At 45.0% G+C, this 15,560-nt stretch overlaps 1 protein-coding gene and 1 pseudogene across 4 annotated transcripts; one reads left to right on the plus strand and one right to left on the minus strand.

Moving 5' to 3' along the window:
- The first annotated feature begins 5,159 nt into the window (after positions 1-5,159).
- Positions 5,160-15,191, plus strand: LOC120669509 (annotated as a pseudogene).
- On the minus strand, positions 7,739-13,455 carry LOC120668888. 4 transcript variants are annotated; one of them, XM_039948688.1, is made up of 11 exons: positions 13,351-13,455; positions 13,188-13,267; positions 13,016-13,090; positions 12,259-12,937; positions 9,493-10,043; positions 9,241-9,407; positions 8,952-9,159; positions 8,611-8,861; positions 8,269-8,471; positions 7,907-8,180; positions 7,739-7,830 (listed from the first exon to the last, which is right to left on the minus strand). In XM_039948688.1, exons 4-10 carry the CDS (start codon positions 12,327-12,329, stop codon positions 8,060-8,062), a joined length of 1,572 nt encoding a protein of 523 aa, XP_039804622.1. In that variant the 5' UTR covers positions 12,330-12,937; positions 13,016-13,090; positions 13,188-13,267; positions 13,351-13,455; the 3' UTR covers positions 7,739-7,830; positions 7,907-8,059. The 4 variants fall into 4 exon arrangements, with proteins under 4 accessions (XP_039804622.1, XP_039804623.1, XP_039804624.1 ...); XM_039948689.1 differs by having other exon boundaries at positions 12,259-13,090; XM_039948690.1 differs by lacking the exons at positions 12,259-12,937; positions 13,016-13,090; positions 13,188-13,267; positions 13,351-13,455 and adding exons at positions 10,259-10,357; positions 10,431-10,485 and having other exon boundaries at positions 7,907-8,005; positions 8,088-8,180; positions 9,493-10,177.
- Positions 15,192-15,560: the final 369 nt, after the last annotated feature.

Raw genomic sequence — 15,560 nt, forward strand, 5'->3', positions numbered from 1 at the left:
TTATCATGGCGGGTGCGGGTTTGGGTTAGTGATACCCGACGGGTTTGTACCCGTTGCCATCCCTACCTCAAGAGGTGATCCACCAATTCTTGGAGCTGATGGAGATTGGTAAAATTACCCACCACTGCCACTGATTGCACAAGAAAGCGTTTCGATGTGCTCTTTCATCGATCAACCCGTCGGTCTCCGCAGCCGCCATGGGTTTCCCTCGCCGCCGCACCCTGGATCTCTGTTGCGCACTGAGTCTCCCTCGTCACAGCGCTCCTTCCCGGTGCTCCTCTTCGTCATGCTCGTCGGTGCAGCCTCGTTCTCTGCCCCTCCCGCTCGACCCGGCGCGCCACAACGCCACGATGCTCTGCCTCGCCGCCTTCGATCCCTCGAAGGCCCGCTTGTAGGATCAAGAATACCGACTAGAGGGGGATGAATAGACGGTTTAAAACTAAAAACACAAACACTAGAGAAATTTAATTAGTAATACAAGAGAGTCCTATGTCATGCTACTACTATCTCTAGTTTGGGTTTGCAACCTAGAATGACAAGATACAATTCAAACTATAGTAAAGTAAATTGATCAAAGTAAATGCGATAATCAAATTGAGCAAAAGAAATGACCAAACTTGACACAAGAATTTTTTTGTGGTGTCAATGACTTGCCGGTCACCCCTAATCCACGTTGAGGTGGATTCCAAGAATCAACCGCTCCACTATTAAGAAACCTCTTGATCTTGAGCCGGTTTGAATCAAAGAACCGCTTCAAGACTTCTCACAACCAATTTCGGGGCTCCTCAACAATCTTCTTGGAGGTGCTCCATGAAATCCACTCCTCCAAGCCGTCTAAGAAGCGGCAACTCCCAAGATTAACAAGTCGATGACGCTTGCTTGAAGTTTCCCTAGTTCCACAAAAGCTCAAACTCTTGATGCAATGCACTAGGAGCCTCTCACACTCACAAAAATGTAATCCCTAAGCAAAGAGAATGAGAGAGAGGGGAAGACCAGCTCAAATATGTTAAGTGTGCTTTCCAAATGGCCAAGAGGACCCTTAAATGGCCGGCCAATGGGTATATATAGAGTTCCCCTCAAAAACTAGCCGTTACACTCTTTTCTGCGTAATCGCGGATCGTCCGCGGTTCAAAAACCGGACCGTCCACCCTTATAAACCAATGAGTCAGAGTGCAATGATTGTGCATCAAAACTAACCGTTACAGCCCTGGCGGACCGTCCGTGCCCTAGGGGCGGACCGTCCGCATTTAAGATTTCCAACCCACCAGAGACGAAAACATCTCTGGACATTTTCAGCAATTGACCGGCAGACCGTCAGCGCCCCAGGGCCGGACCGTCTACGGTGCAAGCTATCCGCGCACATAGAGGCAGGAATGCCTCTGTACAAATTTAAGTTAGGGGGGCGGACCGTCCGCCCGCCTGGGCCGGACCGTCCGCCCGCCTGGGCCGGACCGTCCGCCCTTCATCCATCAAGCCCACCAGAGACAAACTAGTCTCTGGACGTTTTTCACAAGTGTATGGCGGACTGTCCGCCCATCTGGGCCGGACTGTCCGCACTTGACAGTCAACACAAGTTTTTGAAACCCCGTTTCCAAACTTTCCAAACGAAGTTAGCCCTCATGCATGCAACTAGACATTTTGAGCAAAATAGCACTAGAGACCCGTCAAGCACGAGTGCAAAGACCCCTCTTTATAGCACGGTTATCTATCCTATAAATCCGGTCATTTTTCATCCGCTAACCACCTTATGACCGATAAAATACAAAAGCCCTACAATATACCTTTGCCTTGAGCCCAAGCTTTGCAAATCATCTCCAACATATTTCACAAACATGATATAACCTCATTCATCCATGGACTAACCTATACTTATCATCTCAAATGAAATCGTTAGTCTATAAACATTGTCATTAATTACCAAAACTCGAATTAGGGGACTAGATGCTTTCAATCTCCCCCTTTTTGGTAATTGATGACAACACTATTTTTGGAGTGATAAAAAGATTTAAGTCTACTTTATACACAAGGCATAAGGTGGACTTGAATTTGAACTTTGGAAGAACTTATCCAATTTTCCTTGAAAATTTCAGATGTGATATGGATAAATTCACCTAAGTTCGATGAGTAGAGAGAACTCCCCCTTGATATGTGCATATAGATTTGAATGAATACCAAGAGCACATATTTATGAATTTGAAAATTTTGACGGAGTTTTCCCTACAAGTGAACATCGAGGCATACAACATACAAAATATATATAATTTAAGCTTAACACCATTAGCCCAACCTCACCAACCATAAGAACTAGAACATCCACAAATACATAAACATAGTTCAAGCACATATTACAAGCTAAGTTCGAGTTTAAACCACAAATCTAGTCCATGCAAGACACAAAGATAAATATGCAATGCAATACTTAGTTCAACACAAAACATCTCAAGAGTAGCAACGGAAGCGAATAAAATCCATGACATCCCATGAGCTCCCCCTAGATCCATGCATCACTCCAATGGCAAGCTCTTCTCCCCTTTGGCATCAAGTACCAAGAAGCTTAATCATCCATCGGCGGCGGAGGTGGGTAGAACGGTTGATATGGATAGAACTTTGGAGGAGGCACTGGAGCTGGAAATACTGAGTAGAAGTGATCTGAGAAGCCCGTGAAAGCAGTGTTGAAGGTGTCAAAACTCTGCTGTAACTGCTACTGTCGCTCCTCAAGCTGTTGAAACTGCTCAGACGATGGGAAGTCATCAAAGCGAGTGTCCATGGTTGCAATATCTGAGTGGAGGTTCTCCTGAACACTTCTCATCTGAGTCATCATGGGCTGGAACATGGTCACATTGAAGTGCCGAGTCATCTGCTGCTGCCTGTTCTGAAAGCCCAAGTTCATCTGGTTCTGCATCTGACTAGCTAATCCCTCAATCTAAATATGCATGCCCTGCTGCATAGATGCAAAGTATGTGTCAAAGTAATCTGTAGGAAGTGCCCATTGTGGCTGCACTGGAGGCAGTGCATGTGGCATGGCATGCTTAGCTGCATCTCCTTCCATGTGCCCACCCTCACCCTCATCATCATCATCCTGCTCATGCTTGTAAGGATCACCGGGGTGTCCGACCCTAGAGGGGGAGGGGGTGAATAGGGTCGCTAAACGCTTTTCTATCCTAGGGCTCAATCTAATTGCATAAGATAAACCTAACACGTCCTACACATGCTAGTTATGACTAAGGTTTATCTATGCAACTCTCTACTTACCCCTAAAAACTTGCAACCTATAGCCAATCCTAATCAAACTAACTAGGAAAGTAAAGGCACACAAGAAAGAGTAAATGCGGAAACGTAATAAGGTAAGTAAAGAGGTAAGTGCAAGAGGGATGCAAACTCCCGAGTAGACACGGTCATGTAACGTGGTTCGGCACAAATGCCTACGTCCACGGGACACCGAGGCTCTTCCGATCACCGTCTTGCACTACGCCACCAAGGCGATGCCGGCAAGCAAAGGCAAGTGCACACAAGACACCGAGTCTAGTGCACCGCCACCGTCTCTCTCGGTCACCCGGCCGAAATCCACTACGGAGCTTCTCCACCAAGGAGGGGGCCTCCTCTTCCCCCGCACAAAGTGTCGTTGCCACTCCACACCAAGACGGAGGGTCACACGACGGATCACAAGTTGCTTGCCGCAGCAAGACTTCTCTCAAGGGAGCTCTCGCAAGAACTAATCCCTAAACAAGCACTAAGTACTCTCACAAATGTGCTTAAGCCTATATGATGTACAATGAAGCTCTATGGTGGTTGGAGATGTTCTTGGGTGTGTTTGGGATGTTCAGCAACTCCAGCACACTTCAAATGGACGGGGTGAGGCGTATATATAGGCCACCAAGTCTTGTAGCCGTTGCTCCAACGGTCAGCTGAAAATCTGCTACCACCGGAAGAACCGATGCCTCTTGGCAGGGTAGCGTCGGTTCATCCGGTCACTCACAACATGAAGTAGCCGTTGAAGTCCTGACAGCTGACGCAGAGACCACCGGTTGAACCGATGCAATGCACCGATGCCTCACCGGTTCAACCGGTGCTGAAAGAATCTTCTCCTGGACGCTGACGTCATTACACCGGTGGTATGCACCGATGCACCGTCGGTTGAACCGGTGCTGAAGAAACTTCTCCTGGGCACTTGACATCGTCTCTGGTACAAAGGACGGCCAATGCACCGACGGTATGCTCCGATGCACCGTCGGTTGAACCGGTGCTGAAGAAACTTCTCCTGGGCGCTTGACATCGTCTCTGGTACATAGGACGCCCAATGCACCGATGCCCTATTTTGGACCGTCGGTTCAACCGGTGCCTATAGGCTGACTTGGCTTCGATTCCCTTCTGCACCAAGGTATTATGGCGTCGGTTCTTCCGACTACCACCGGATGCTCCGATGCCCTGGCGTCGGTTCTTCCGGTGCTCCTGAATCGAAGAGCTTTCAGGGCGCTGCCCTGAGACCCGCGAGGGGCGGCTCCCCCTCGACCCCCGTCCGCTAACCGGGTAGCGGAACCCCCGTAGGGGCGGCCCTTTGGGCCTAGCTACGCCTATCTTCTCTTTGTCATCACTTGAACCTAAAAGCCTGAGAATGGTCATCTTTAACAATCATATTAGTCCAAGTGTTGTGTGTGTCATCAATCGCCAAAACATTATATTGAAATATGGCACGAGAGGCCATTTTCGCTACAATGCTGCTCCTCATCCATAGCATCACCAGGGAGAGGAGTCAAAGTCCGATGAAGGAATGCAAGATCATAGTGGATTTAACAATATAAAGTTGGTATTAATAATGACCTAACAGGACACATTTCAGGTTGATTCAATGGATATAAATTAAAATAGAAGAAGTATTATTTTCTTTCGAAATAAGTATGCACCGGCTGCATGCATCATCTCTCGAAATTCGAAGAGATGATATCAACCAAGTACGAGCACTATTCCTAGGCATAGCTAGAGTGGACAACTATGCAACCGATTTAGATGCGGTCACATCTCTCTCTCTCTACCACCATGCATGTCAAGTTGGACGACGTGGACACAGCCCGGCCGGCCTCGATTGATATGCACCTATATAAGGCCATGCGCGGCCACCACTTCTGTCACACAAAGCAAAGCAGATACCAAAGTGTGCAACAACAAGAGCAGTTGCCATGATGAGAGCACTAGCGGTAGTGGCCATGGTGGCCACAGCCTTGACCGGGTCCGCACGCGCCGAGCAGTGTGGGTCTTAGGCCGGCGGCGCGCAGTGCCCCAACTGCCTCTGCTGCAGCAAATGGGGCTGGTGCGGCTCCACCTCCGACTACTGCGGCGACGGCTGCCAGAGCCAGTGCACCGGCAGCAGCAGCAGCAGCAGCCCGCCGGTCGCCGGCGGCGGCGGCGGCGTCTCGTCCATCCTCACCTAGTCTCTGTTCGACCAGATGCTGCTGCACCGCAACGACGGCGCGTGCCCGGCCCGGGGCTTCTACGCGTACGACGCCTTCGTCGCGGCGGCCAACGCCTTCCCCGGCTTCGGCAGCACGGGCAGCGCGGAGGCCCGGAAGCGCGAGCACTACACCACAGCCCCCAAATGACGACTACAATTTGGTCGGCAAAGACTGAATCAGCGTCTGACCATCAGTCGCTATAGACTTATAGCGACTGACGCCTTTGGTCATGGAAAGTGGCGTCGCTATAACCTTATGCCGATGGACAGCCCTATAGCGACTGACTGTTGGACGCTAGAGCGAGAAATACCGACAGGCATACATATGTCGACTGACTGGCTGTTAGAACTTATGGCGTATGATTGTTGGACGCTATATTTGTCTGTAGCGACAAACAATCAGACGCAGCAATCAGATGATCTTACAAATCAGGCAATAATTAAGCTCACACTAATTATAGCAGACAATAATTAAATCAACATTAATCCCAAACAAGATCACATTGAGCATTAGATAAAATTGATTTCACTAAATGGAAGCACACATATATACACACATTGATCACCAGACAATATATATTGCTCAAGATCTGTTCACGGAAGCCATAATAGTTTGAACTTGTACTAATAACTCCATTGCAACAGTACATATATAGCAGCCAACACATCAACACAGCATCCAGCCACCAAAAAGATTAAGTGTTCACACAACCATAAAATTTGGTTGGCACATCTCACATATTTGGCTTGCATAACCACTACTACATTTGTTTACAAAATGTCTCATATATCCTCCTATGAGATCCAAAATAGCAGAGCATCCATGAAATCCAAAATAGCAGAGCATCCATGCCTTCCTCTAGCATGATCCAAAATAGCAGAGCATCCATGCCTTCCTCTAGCATCTCCCGGAAGTCCCTGAAAAATCGAAGTTGCCATTGAATCAACATTTACTTTCACCCAAGTTTCAGAAGGTTAAATGAAGAATAAGAAATGCTACAATTTGACATATTATACTGTGTATCTATCCATGTTCAAACATTTTGACAGCTACAATCAAATGCTAGGATTTGCTTTATGAACACTAGCTGCCGTAGCACAGCAAGATAGAGTTTTAATGCTACTATAAAGAAAACTAGAAGCTGTCTACAAATTCAAGCCACATGTAAAAGCAGGTGATAAAAAGGTAGCAGCTATGGCTATTTTGGGGCTAATCATCACTAAACAGATGGTAGAATGCATGGAAATAGACTACATATTATGCTGTTTGTATAAAGTACATTCAGAATAAATTACCTGCAAACCCATGGGATGACTTTGATGTCTTGTTGACAACCTTCAGCTATGAAAAATATTAGTAATTAGAAACTATGGTTACTCATCACATATCAAAATAAGAAATAAAGTCAAGTTTAAAGTTGTTACTTTATTGTATGGCCACGCAACTGACATCATATCAGCATCGCCCATAGTCTCCATTTCATCATAGGGGCGAGGCAGAATTGCATCCATTTTGAGCACAATATTCACAATAACTTCACAATATTGCCTTCCAAGAGGCTGACCTCCTACCTCAAAGCTTGGATCAGTTGAAATAATTATACCCTTAGCCACAGCTTGATCAGATCTCAATATGGCATATAATATCACCTCCTTTCCAACCTAAATAGATGATGCATTTATGAGACTTGAATAAATATAGGGAGCATATATTAGATCACAACTAGGAATTCTGTACGAAGGTTTAGAGGATTACAAGTTCATCATGGGCAAAGCGAGGGGCAGCATCATTCCTCAGCGTGGTTGTAATCTCCATGGCAGGCGGGGAGGGGGTAGCAACACGCCTATGGTCAAGAAAGTTCTCATCCTCAGAGTCATCGTAGTGCTGATCATCAGAAACATCATCTCCACACTGAACATCATGTTGCTCATTGACAAGTTCTTCGGATCTTGGGCTCTACATGAAGCATCAAACTATCATATAAGATTTTAGGTATTGGTGGAAGGCAAGGCAAAAGCTGGTGGAAGTGTTTTACCTCCTGGCGTCGTGAATTAGAACCATGCTGCGAGTTGTCTTCAATATTATGACTTTCTCGCACCATCCTTTCCTCTCGGATTTCCTCCTCCATGTCCAATATGCGCTGTTCAAGTGCTGCTTTCTCCCCTTCAGCCTTTTTACGAGCCAAAATTTCCATTTGAAGCCTTGTAGGTATGAAACACTTCAACCCTGGGGTACCAACATCTTGCGGAGTTGGACCTAGACCTAGAACACGCACACGTCCTCTAGGCTCCTTTTCTCCACAAACAGCAGCAAATGCATCACCTTGCTGAATTGTTCTATCCTTTAACTCTGGACGGACTTCAACAATTTTTTTAAGTTTACTCTACAAAAATGAAATAGGAAAGTTTATGCACCAAAAATAATATTACACATTGCGAAGTTTTTAGGACAGAACTCACAATTATTGGTGCTGCCTGCCTTGAAGGAACTCCATTTTTTCTTGTATGTGTTTTGATATAGAGTTCATCTCTTCGAGGGGGACGCCCTAGCTCATCACCCTACAAGTGTTTCACTTTTAGTACTAAAAATGCATGGTACAAGGGTATTAATTTTCAGTATACAAAAGAAAGTTTTCTAGACCAATTCATGCCTAGAACAGGCGAAGCTCTTGCTGCCCGATGTATGATGTAGCTGTAGCTTTCCACGATTTGTTTTCGCTCTTTTTGTGCGCCTCTGTGATAGAAACAGTTAAATGCAAATGTTTATAATCAGATTCATGTTAGTAGTTACTTGCTCCAAAGTCATGTTAGCTGTTACTTACTTCAGATTCAGGAGACTTCCAATAGTTAATAAGAAAATTCCAGTCAGCATCATTAATTCTTTCCCCATTTTTTCCTTTATTTCATCATCAGTTAATTTGCCACTAAAATACAGTGCCTTTAGCTTTGCCTTGAACTCCTTCCATTTCTTTCCACAAGTACTCATAAACCAATCAAAAGCAGCATCGTCGATATCATAGATTGCCTAGTGCATTGGAAAAGGATCTAGTCAGTCAATGCTTAAATTAAAAACTCCAAACAGCCAATGCTTAAGATAAAGATGTGATGGTGGAGTGTTCGAGAAAAAAAAGGATAAGATCACAGGAGAATGAAACAGTCCATACCTTTATATCAGTCCATACTTCATACTTCTTCTCAGGTTTAACAAGCCTCCAATCAGAACACCCAACTGATATTTTCCTTCTCACTTGACAACCAAGGACACTAGAAAACTTCCTAGAATTCTTTCCTACAGGCTGGCCATATTGATTGAGTGTTATTTTGATCTTTGGCATGTTAGGTGTCCTTGCAAATATTTCATCCATTCTAGTTATACCCCTTCCTTTGCTCTTCTTTCGTGAACTCCTTTGCAAATCTGCATCAAAATAATTTAAGAGTGAGAAGTATGAAATATCACAAGACAAAATTTATGCTGCAATAATAAGCAACAAACATGCTTGAAGACCTTCATTGTCATGTAAGAAATCTCCAGTGAATTGGCTGTTACGATCTTGGCCATTCTGATCATTTGCAGAATTGTTAGCACAATTGCTTTGTGTCCATGCGCGCGAACTGTAAGCAATCTGTTCATGTAGATTCTCAGCATAGTTTCTTGGCGTCCTTACACGCAAATTGTGCCGTTCAGTTGCTGCACCACTTGGCTGATGGGTTCTCTACAAGAAAAGAGCATGATAGTGTAAAATAGTTACTATCAAGTGAGCAAGTACTATTGTAACAGAAAATTTCATACTAACCTTTGTTCTTTTCTTAGGCTGATTGCGCTGCACCAATGTGTTCATCTTAGGGACAGAAAGAGCATCCAGCTTCCTTTTGTTTTCTTCAATGTTTGCAAGCCACCGCTGCTCATACTCGCTGAGGGTGGATTGCTTATTGTTTTCTTTTTCTCTTGACATTTTTTCTCCTGAAAAGTAGACAAAGAAATCAGCAACCTTTTCAAGTATCCAGTAACAAAATACTAGCAGCCCCAATGTTTGCAAAAGGCTTACTTTCTAGATTTTTTTTAGACTTCTTTGGATCAACAATTATACCATCTATGTCATTTCTAACACTAGGGACAACCCCATTAACAATATCAACGGTCACATTGGCATTGAGATCAGGCAATGGCATAACTATTCCACTTCCATTATCTAGGTGCTCACTGTCCAAATTATACATGTCATAAATGTCTCTTGGTTTTGATTGAAGGACAGCAACCCACTCCAAATCAATTGGATCAGGAACATAGAATACTTGAACTGCCTGTGATGCTAGAATGAAAGGTTCATCTGATATCTTTTCACCAGTATTGAACAAATGCCTAAAATTGACTGTTGTGACTCCAAATTGATCAGTTTTTACCCATTTGTTCTGCACCCGGTTATCAACCCAAGCACACTTGAACAACACCACATTCCCTTGATGGTGATAGTTCAGTTCAATAATTTCCTTTATAATACCATAATAGGTCTTGTTTCCTATTATGATGTTATCATCATTGCCCCTTTCAAAACTCGTTGACTCTGCAACTAGAGCAACCCCACTATTTTGAACAGATCTACTCTCGTCATATTGTTCTGTGTGGAAATCAAATCCATTTATGTTGTAGCTACTATACTTCCGTGCAAGCATCATTGGCCCCTTAGCTAAAATTTTTATCTCATCGCCTGCTTCCACACAGTTTTCTTCCACCTGTGGTTATTAGATATACTCCAATTAACATAAATAAAAAGATCATCTTAACTAACATATGCTAAGTTTATTTATACTTACATGTAATCTAAACCACTCATGAAAAAGGACTCATGATGTACACGGATGACGTCTCGTTTGTTTCGATGGCCAATTGAGGTTAGATAGTCAGCATGCTTGCTGCAAAGGTATTATTATCACTTACCATGAAAGGAAAGTAATGATGTGATGACAAGTGAATTAGATAACTTACTCTAAGTAAGGTCCTATATTGCCATAGTTGAACAAAACATATCTATGTGCTTGCACACTTTCCGGCCAATCCTCAACCAATGTTATACAAGAAAGGAGTTGTATTACAATTTTCTCCCTGCAGCACTTCATCATTTCTAAATTGCTGGTTAAGTTGAATCTCACCATGTAAATAGTGAGAACAAAGAGTGAGGCTCTCATAAAACAAAGAACCCTCCACAATTGATCCCTCAGGATGACTTTTTGTATGAACAGAACCCTTCAGTCGCATCAGGTACCTCTCAACAGGCCACATGCTACGGAAATGAACTGGACCAGCAATCCTAGCTTGGGCAGGAAGATGAACCATCAAGTGGACCATAATGTCAAAAAAAAGATGGAAGGAATATAGTCTCAAGAAGGCTCAAGGTTTCAGCTATATCAGCCTCTAGGTCTTCCATATCACTTATTCGTATGACAGGTGAGCAAATTTTCTTGAAAAAATTACTTACACGAATCACTCCAGCACTAACTATTTCAGGCAATATATTTCTCACTGCAAGTGGCAACAAGTGTTGAAGAATAATGTGGTTCTCGTGACTCTTAAGCCCAAATATCTTTCTCTCATTTACATGAACATTATGTCGTATATCTGATGCATAACCAGTAGGAAACTTTACTCCTTTCAGTACTTGACAAAATATTTTCTTCTCATCCGGACTCATTGTGTATGGCGCAGGTGGTAAATAAAATTGGTCTTCATCTTCCACAGGGTGAAGGTCAGTTCTAATACCTAGAGCCTGAAGGTCCAATCGAGAATTTAAATTATCCTTAGATTTCCCATCAGTTCCAAATAATGTATTGACAAAGTTATCATCCACATTTTTTCCTATGTGCATGACATCAAAATTATGGCGTAGCATCATTTTTTTCCAATATGGAAGTATGAACCAAATAGATCTCCTTTTGAAAATAACTAATGGCTCCCCTTCCTTGCGTCTCTTGTGTGCTGGTTTCTTTCCAGATGGATCCTTCCCAAAAACAGTACTAAGATCTTTGGTACACTCCAAAATTTCCTCTCCTGAAAGTGGAGTAGGTGCTGGCCTAAGTTCAGATGTACCAAATTTATTAACATCAAATCTAAATGGATGATTTTCATGCAAGAACCTACGGTGACCCATATAGCAAGTCTTGCTGCCATTGCCAAGTCTAAGTGAACATGTATAGGAGTGGCAATCAGGACATGCTGCCTCACCAGATGTGACACAACCAGATGCATACCCTAGACCTGGGAAATCAGTAATAGTCCACAATACTGCAGCTCTCAACGGAAAGTGCTCACCCGTCGAAGCATCATAAGTTCTGACTCCGTTGACAAACATATCTAACAAATCATGTACAAGTGGCTGATAATAGATGTCCATATCACTACCAGGAGAATGTTGACCAGGAATCAACAAAGTAAGGATGAAATTTGATTGCTTCATGCACATTGAAGGTGGAAAATTGTAGGGAATACAAATCCCAGGCCAAATGCTATAGCTAACATTTTGGGACCTATATGGATTAAACCCATCTGTGGCAAATGCTAGGCGGATATTGCGACTATCCATAGCAAACTCCGGATTTTGAAGGTCAAAGTCTTTCCATAGAGGAGAATCTGCAGGATGCCTAAGCAAGCCATCTCTTATTCGCTCTTCATCATGCCATCTAGTTAGCTTCGCTGTTTTGGAGGTCAAAAACAATCTTTGGAGCCTTTTTTTAATTGGAAAGTAGCGGAGAACCTTTCTAGGAACCTTATATACATGTTTGCCATCTAGACTCTTCTTTACTGATTTCCACCGTGAGACCTTACACTTTGGACATGAATTAGAATCTGCATGATCCTTCCAATAAAGAATACAATCATTTTCACAAGCATGAATACTAGTGTACCCAAGTCCTATGGATTTCACCAATTTCTTAGCTTCATAAAAGTTTCTAGGTAGTGCTGAACCCTCAGGAAATGCATCATTAAGCAGATCTAGTAGTAGATTAAAACTTCTACCAGACCATCCTCCAAGGAGTTTGATGTGAAGCAATCTGATCAAGAAACACAGACTTGAATACTTTTTGCAAGTAGGGTACAACTCTTGACCATGGGCTGCTACCAACTTTTCAAGGGCCACTAGTTCATCTGGCTGCTGAACAGAACTATTATCTTCAAAATCTCCTCTATCATCTAAACCACAAGCTAAGTCTCTAAGCAAATCAGATATGTCATCTTCTTCATTGGACTCCTCTATAGGGTCAACACAACCATCATTCTCATGATTCACAGCAGAGGAGCTTGCTTCCCCATGTAAGTTCCATGTTGTGTACCCTTTTAGAAACCCATCACATATCAGGTGCTCACGTACACTACTTGCATCTCTCCAAAATGAGTTAACACACTTTCTGCAAGGGCATAAGATCTTGTTTCCTATAGCTGAATTTCTAAATGCAAAAGCTAGGAAACTGTTCACCCCTCGCAAATATGCCTTTGTGTGCCTACATGCAATTTTTTTTTGTTAAACCCCATATTAATTACTGAAACAATTTTAGTATTTGTGAACTATTGTGTTGTACCTAGACGCACAATTGATCCATGATTTATCCATGTTTCTTTGTGACCAAGGAGCTCTCAGATTATATCTTTGGATACTAAAAAATACAAAAAAACAGATAGTGTACACGCAACAAATCAGAATATTAGAATATGGCAATATGAGAGAAGGGGATAGCAACTACAGAACCATACCGTCACCAAGGCCTTCACCAAGTTCTCGGCTAGGGTACCAGCTGCTATGGATGCTTGCAAGATGAGCACCAGCCTGTTCCCTAAAGAGAGGCAATCAGATTTTTAAAAAAAAACAATATATACACCTTGAATCAAAAAGAGTACTGGAAGTTAAAATATTTACCTTATATTGCAATACAAATAATTGGTGTAGTGCAGGTCTAAAGTTCAGCAGCTGAGGAAATAATGAAGTACCTGGTCAGAGAAAAAGTCAAGCAACCATTTCAATATGCATCGTGGAAGAATGGTAGGTTCACAGACACACTAGATTTATGGACACATAAAAGCAATACACCCCATGCCATATAGTTTTGTTTAGGTTGTAAAACTTCTTAAACTAAGAAAAAATAGAGATAGTTAAAGCACAGGCATCTCCAAATCTATTAACAAAGTTTGGTTCTAGTGATTTACTGAGCAAGCACTAAAAGAATGGCTGCTGACTTGAACACGCTCATTTTATATCCCTATTTGCATCTACATTCGTAATTTAGCACTCAGCGCAGCAAATTTGCAAAATATACCAAACAAATAATTGGGACACCACATCTGACATTGAATGTTTGAATCCAAAACTGAAAAGGTAAAGAACTCCAGGCAGTGGAGGTTAAATAATTGAATTGACGAATGTAACAATGAGTTAACTGGAGACAGATGGGGGAGACTGACCTGAGGGCTGAGGGGGAGCTCAACAGATTTGAGGGCGGACGGGGGAGGCAGGGCCCGGCGGCCGGGGGAGGCAGGGTCCGGTGGCGGTGTATGCAGGGACCGGAGGCTTGTAGAGCCAGGGTCCGGCGCAGGCAGGGTCAAGTGGAGGCGAGGTACACCGGCGGCGGCGTAGGCAGGGACCGGCGGCGGCGTAGGCAAGGACTAGCGGCGGCGTAGGCAGGAATCAGCGCCTGGAGGAGGTAGGAGCGGCCAGCCGGCGCAGGCAGAGTCAGGTTGCGGCGGAGGTAGGGCCCGGCGGCCGGCGGAGCCAGGGCCCGGCGACCAGCGGAAGCAGGGACGGACGGGCTCGGGGAGGCTGCGGATTTTGGATTCTGAGCAGGGGAAAGGTTTGGATGGGGCGGCTGCAGGTTTTGCCTGGGGAAGGCCGCGAGATTTTGGTGCTCCCCGCGCGCGCGGCCGCCGCTTTGCGAGAAGATGAGGGCACGCGGGCGATGGAGATTTGGAGCGGCGGCGGCGGCAGGTTTGGGAAGGAAATAAATTGGATAGCTAGGGTTTCCTTTGTTCAACTGACTTATGGGCCAGGGTTAAAATATGAAGCGCGTAGAGATTCACTTGGTGCGCGCGCACCGTGCGGCGCGCGGGAGGGAAAGGGGTGCGCACATTTGCCGATTTACGTTTAGCCGCTATATTACCTTATGCCGACCAACAGTCTAACGGTATATAGAAACTAAATACCGACCAACGGTCGCTTGGTACATCCTATATTGCCGACACATCGTCCGTCGAGAACTTATAGCAACCAACGGTTTGTCGCTAATAATCAAGATTTAGCGACTAACGTCCGACGCTAATCCAGTGTTGTGGTATAGTGGAGGTGGCGGCGTTCCTGGCGCAGACGTCGCACGAGATGATGGGCGGGTGGGCGATGGCGCCCGACGGCCCCTACTCGTGGGGCTACTGCTTCAAGCAGGAGAACAGCGGCGGCGCCGCCTCGTCCTGCTGCCAGCCCAGCTTGCAGTGGCCCTGCGCCGCCGGCAAGCAGTACTACGGGCCGGCGGGGCAGGCCATCGGCGCCGACCTGCTGGGCAGCCCGGAGCAGGTGGCCGCCGCCGCCGCCGTGAGATTACATTTCGATCCATCCCTAGAAAAAATCGAAGCGTTCCTACGAATCATTTTTTGTAGTAGTGCAGCAAACCACTTACTAGACAATTACTCATCGGTGTCGCCGACCTGCTGGACGTGTACGGTCGATGTTAAATGTATCTCGAGGTTGTGGAGGAAGAGGGCGACGGTTTTTAGTAGAGCGTTGAATTCACACGATGGGCCGGGGATGACTGCATTCCGTATGGTGTCGACCCGAGGTGGCACTATGGGCGCCGTGGAGATGGTAGCATCTCGATCACACGACGTCTAGCGGAAGTGGACCGAGCGGTGCTGCAGGGATGATGGCTCCACTTTCGCGGCAGGGTGGGCGCCTGCGTTGGCTGTGGTGGCGATGGCTCTACGGCCATGACGGAAGTCAGGGCGGGGTGGTCGCGGATTCGCAGGCTCCATGGTCACGACTGCAGGGTGGTGGAGTCGCCGCGGCGTTGGGAAGAATCCATGCTTTGAGGACGGAAGGGTGCGGGAGGGGTGGTGGAAAGGGGGATTCTAATTTTTCTTGTTTTT

This window comes from Panicum virgatum, chromosome 4N (genome assembly GCF_016808335.1).
Source record: "Panicum virgatum strain AP13 chromosome 4N, P.virgatum_v5, whole genome shotgun sequence".
NCBI lineage: Eukaryota > Viridiplantae > Streptophyta > Magnoliopsida > Poales > Poaceae > Panicum > Panicum virgatum.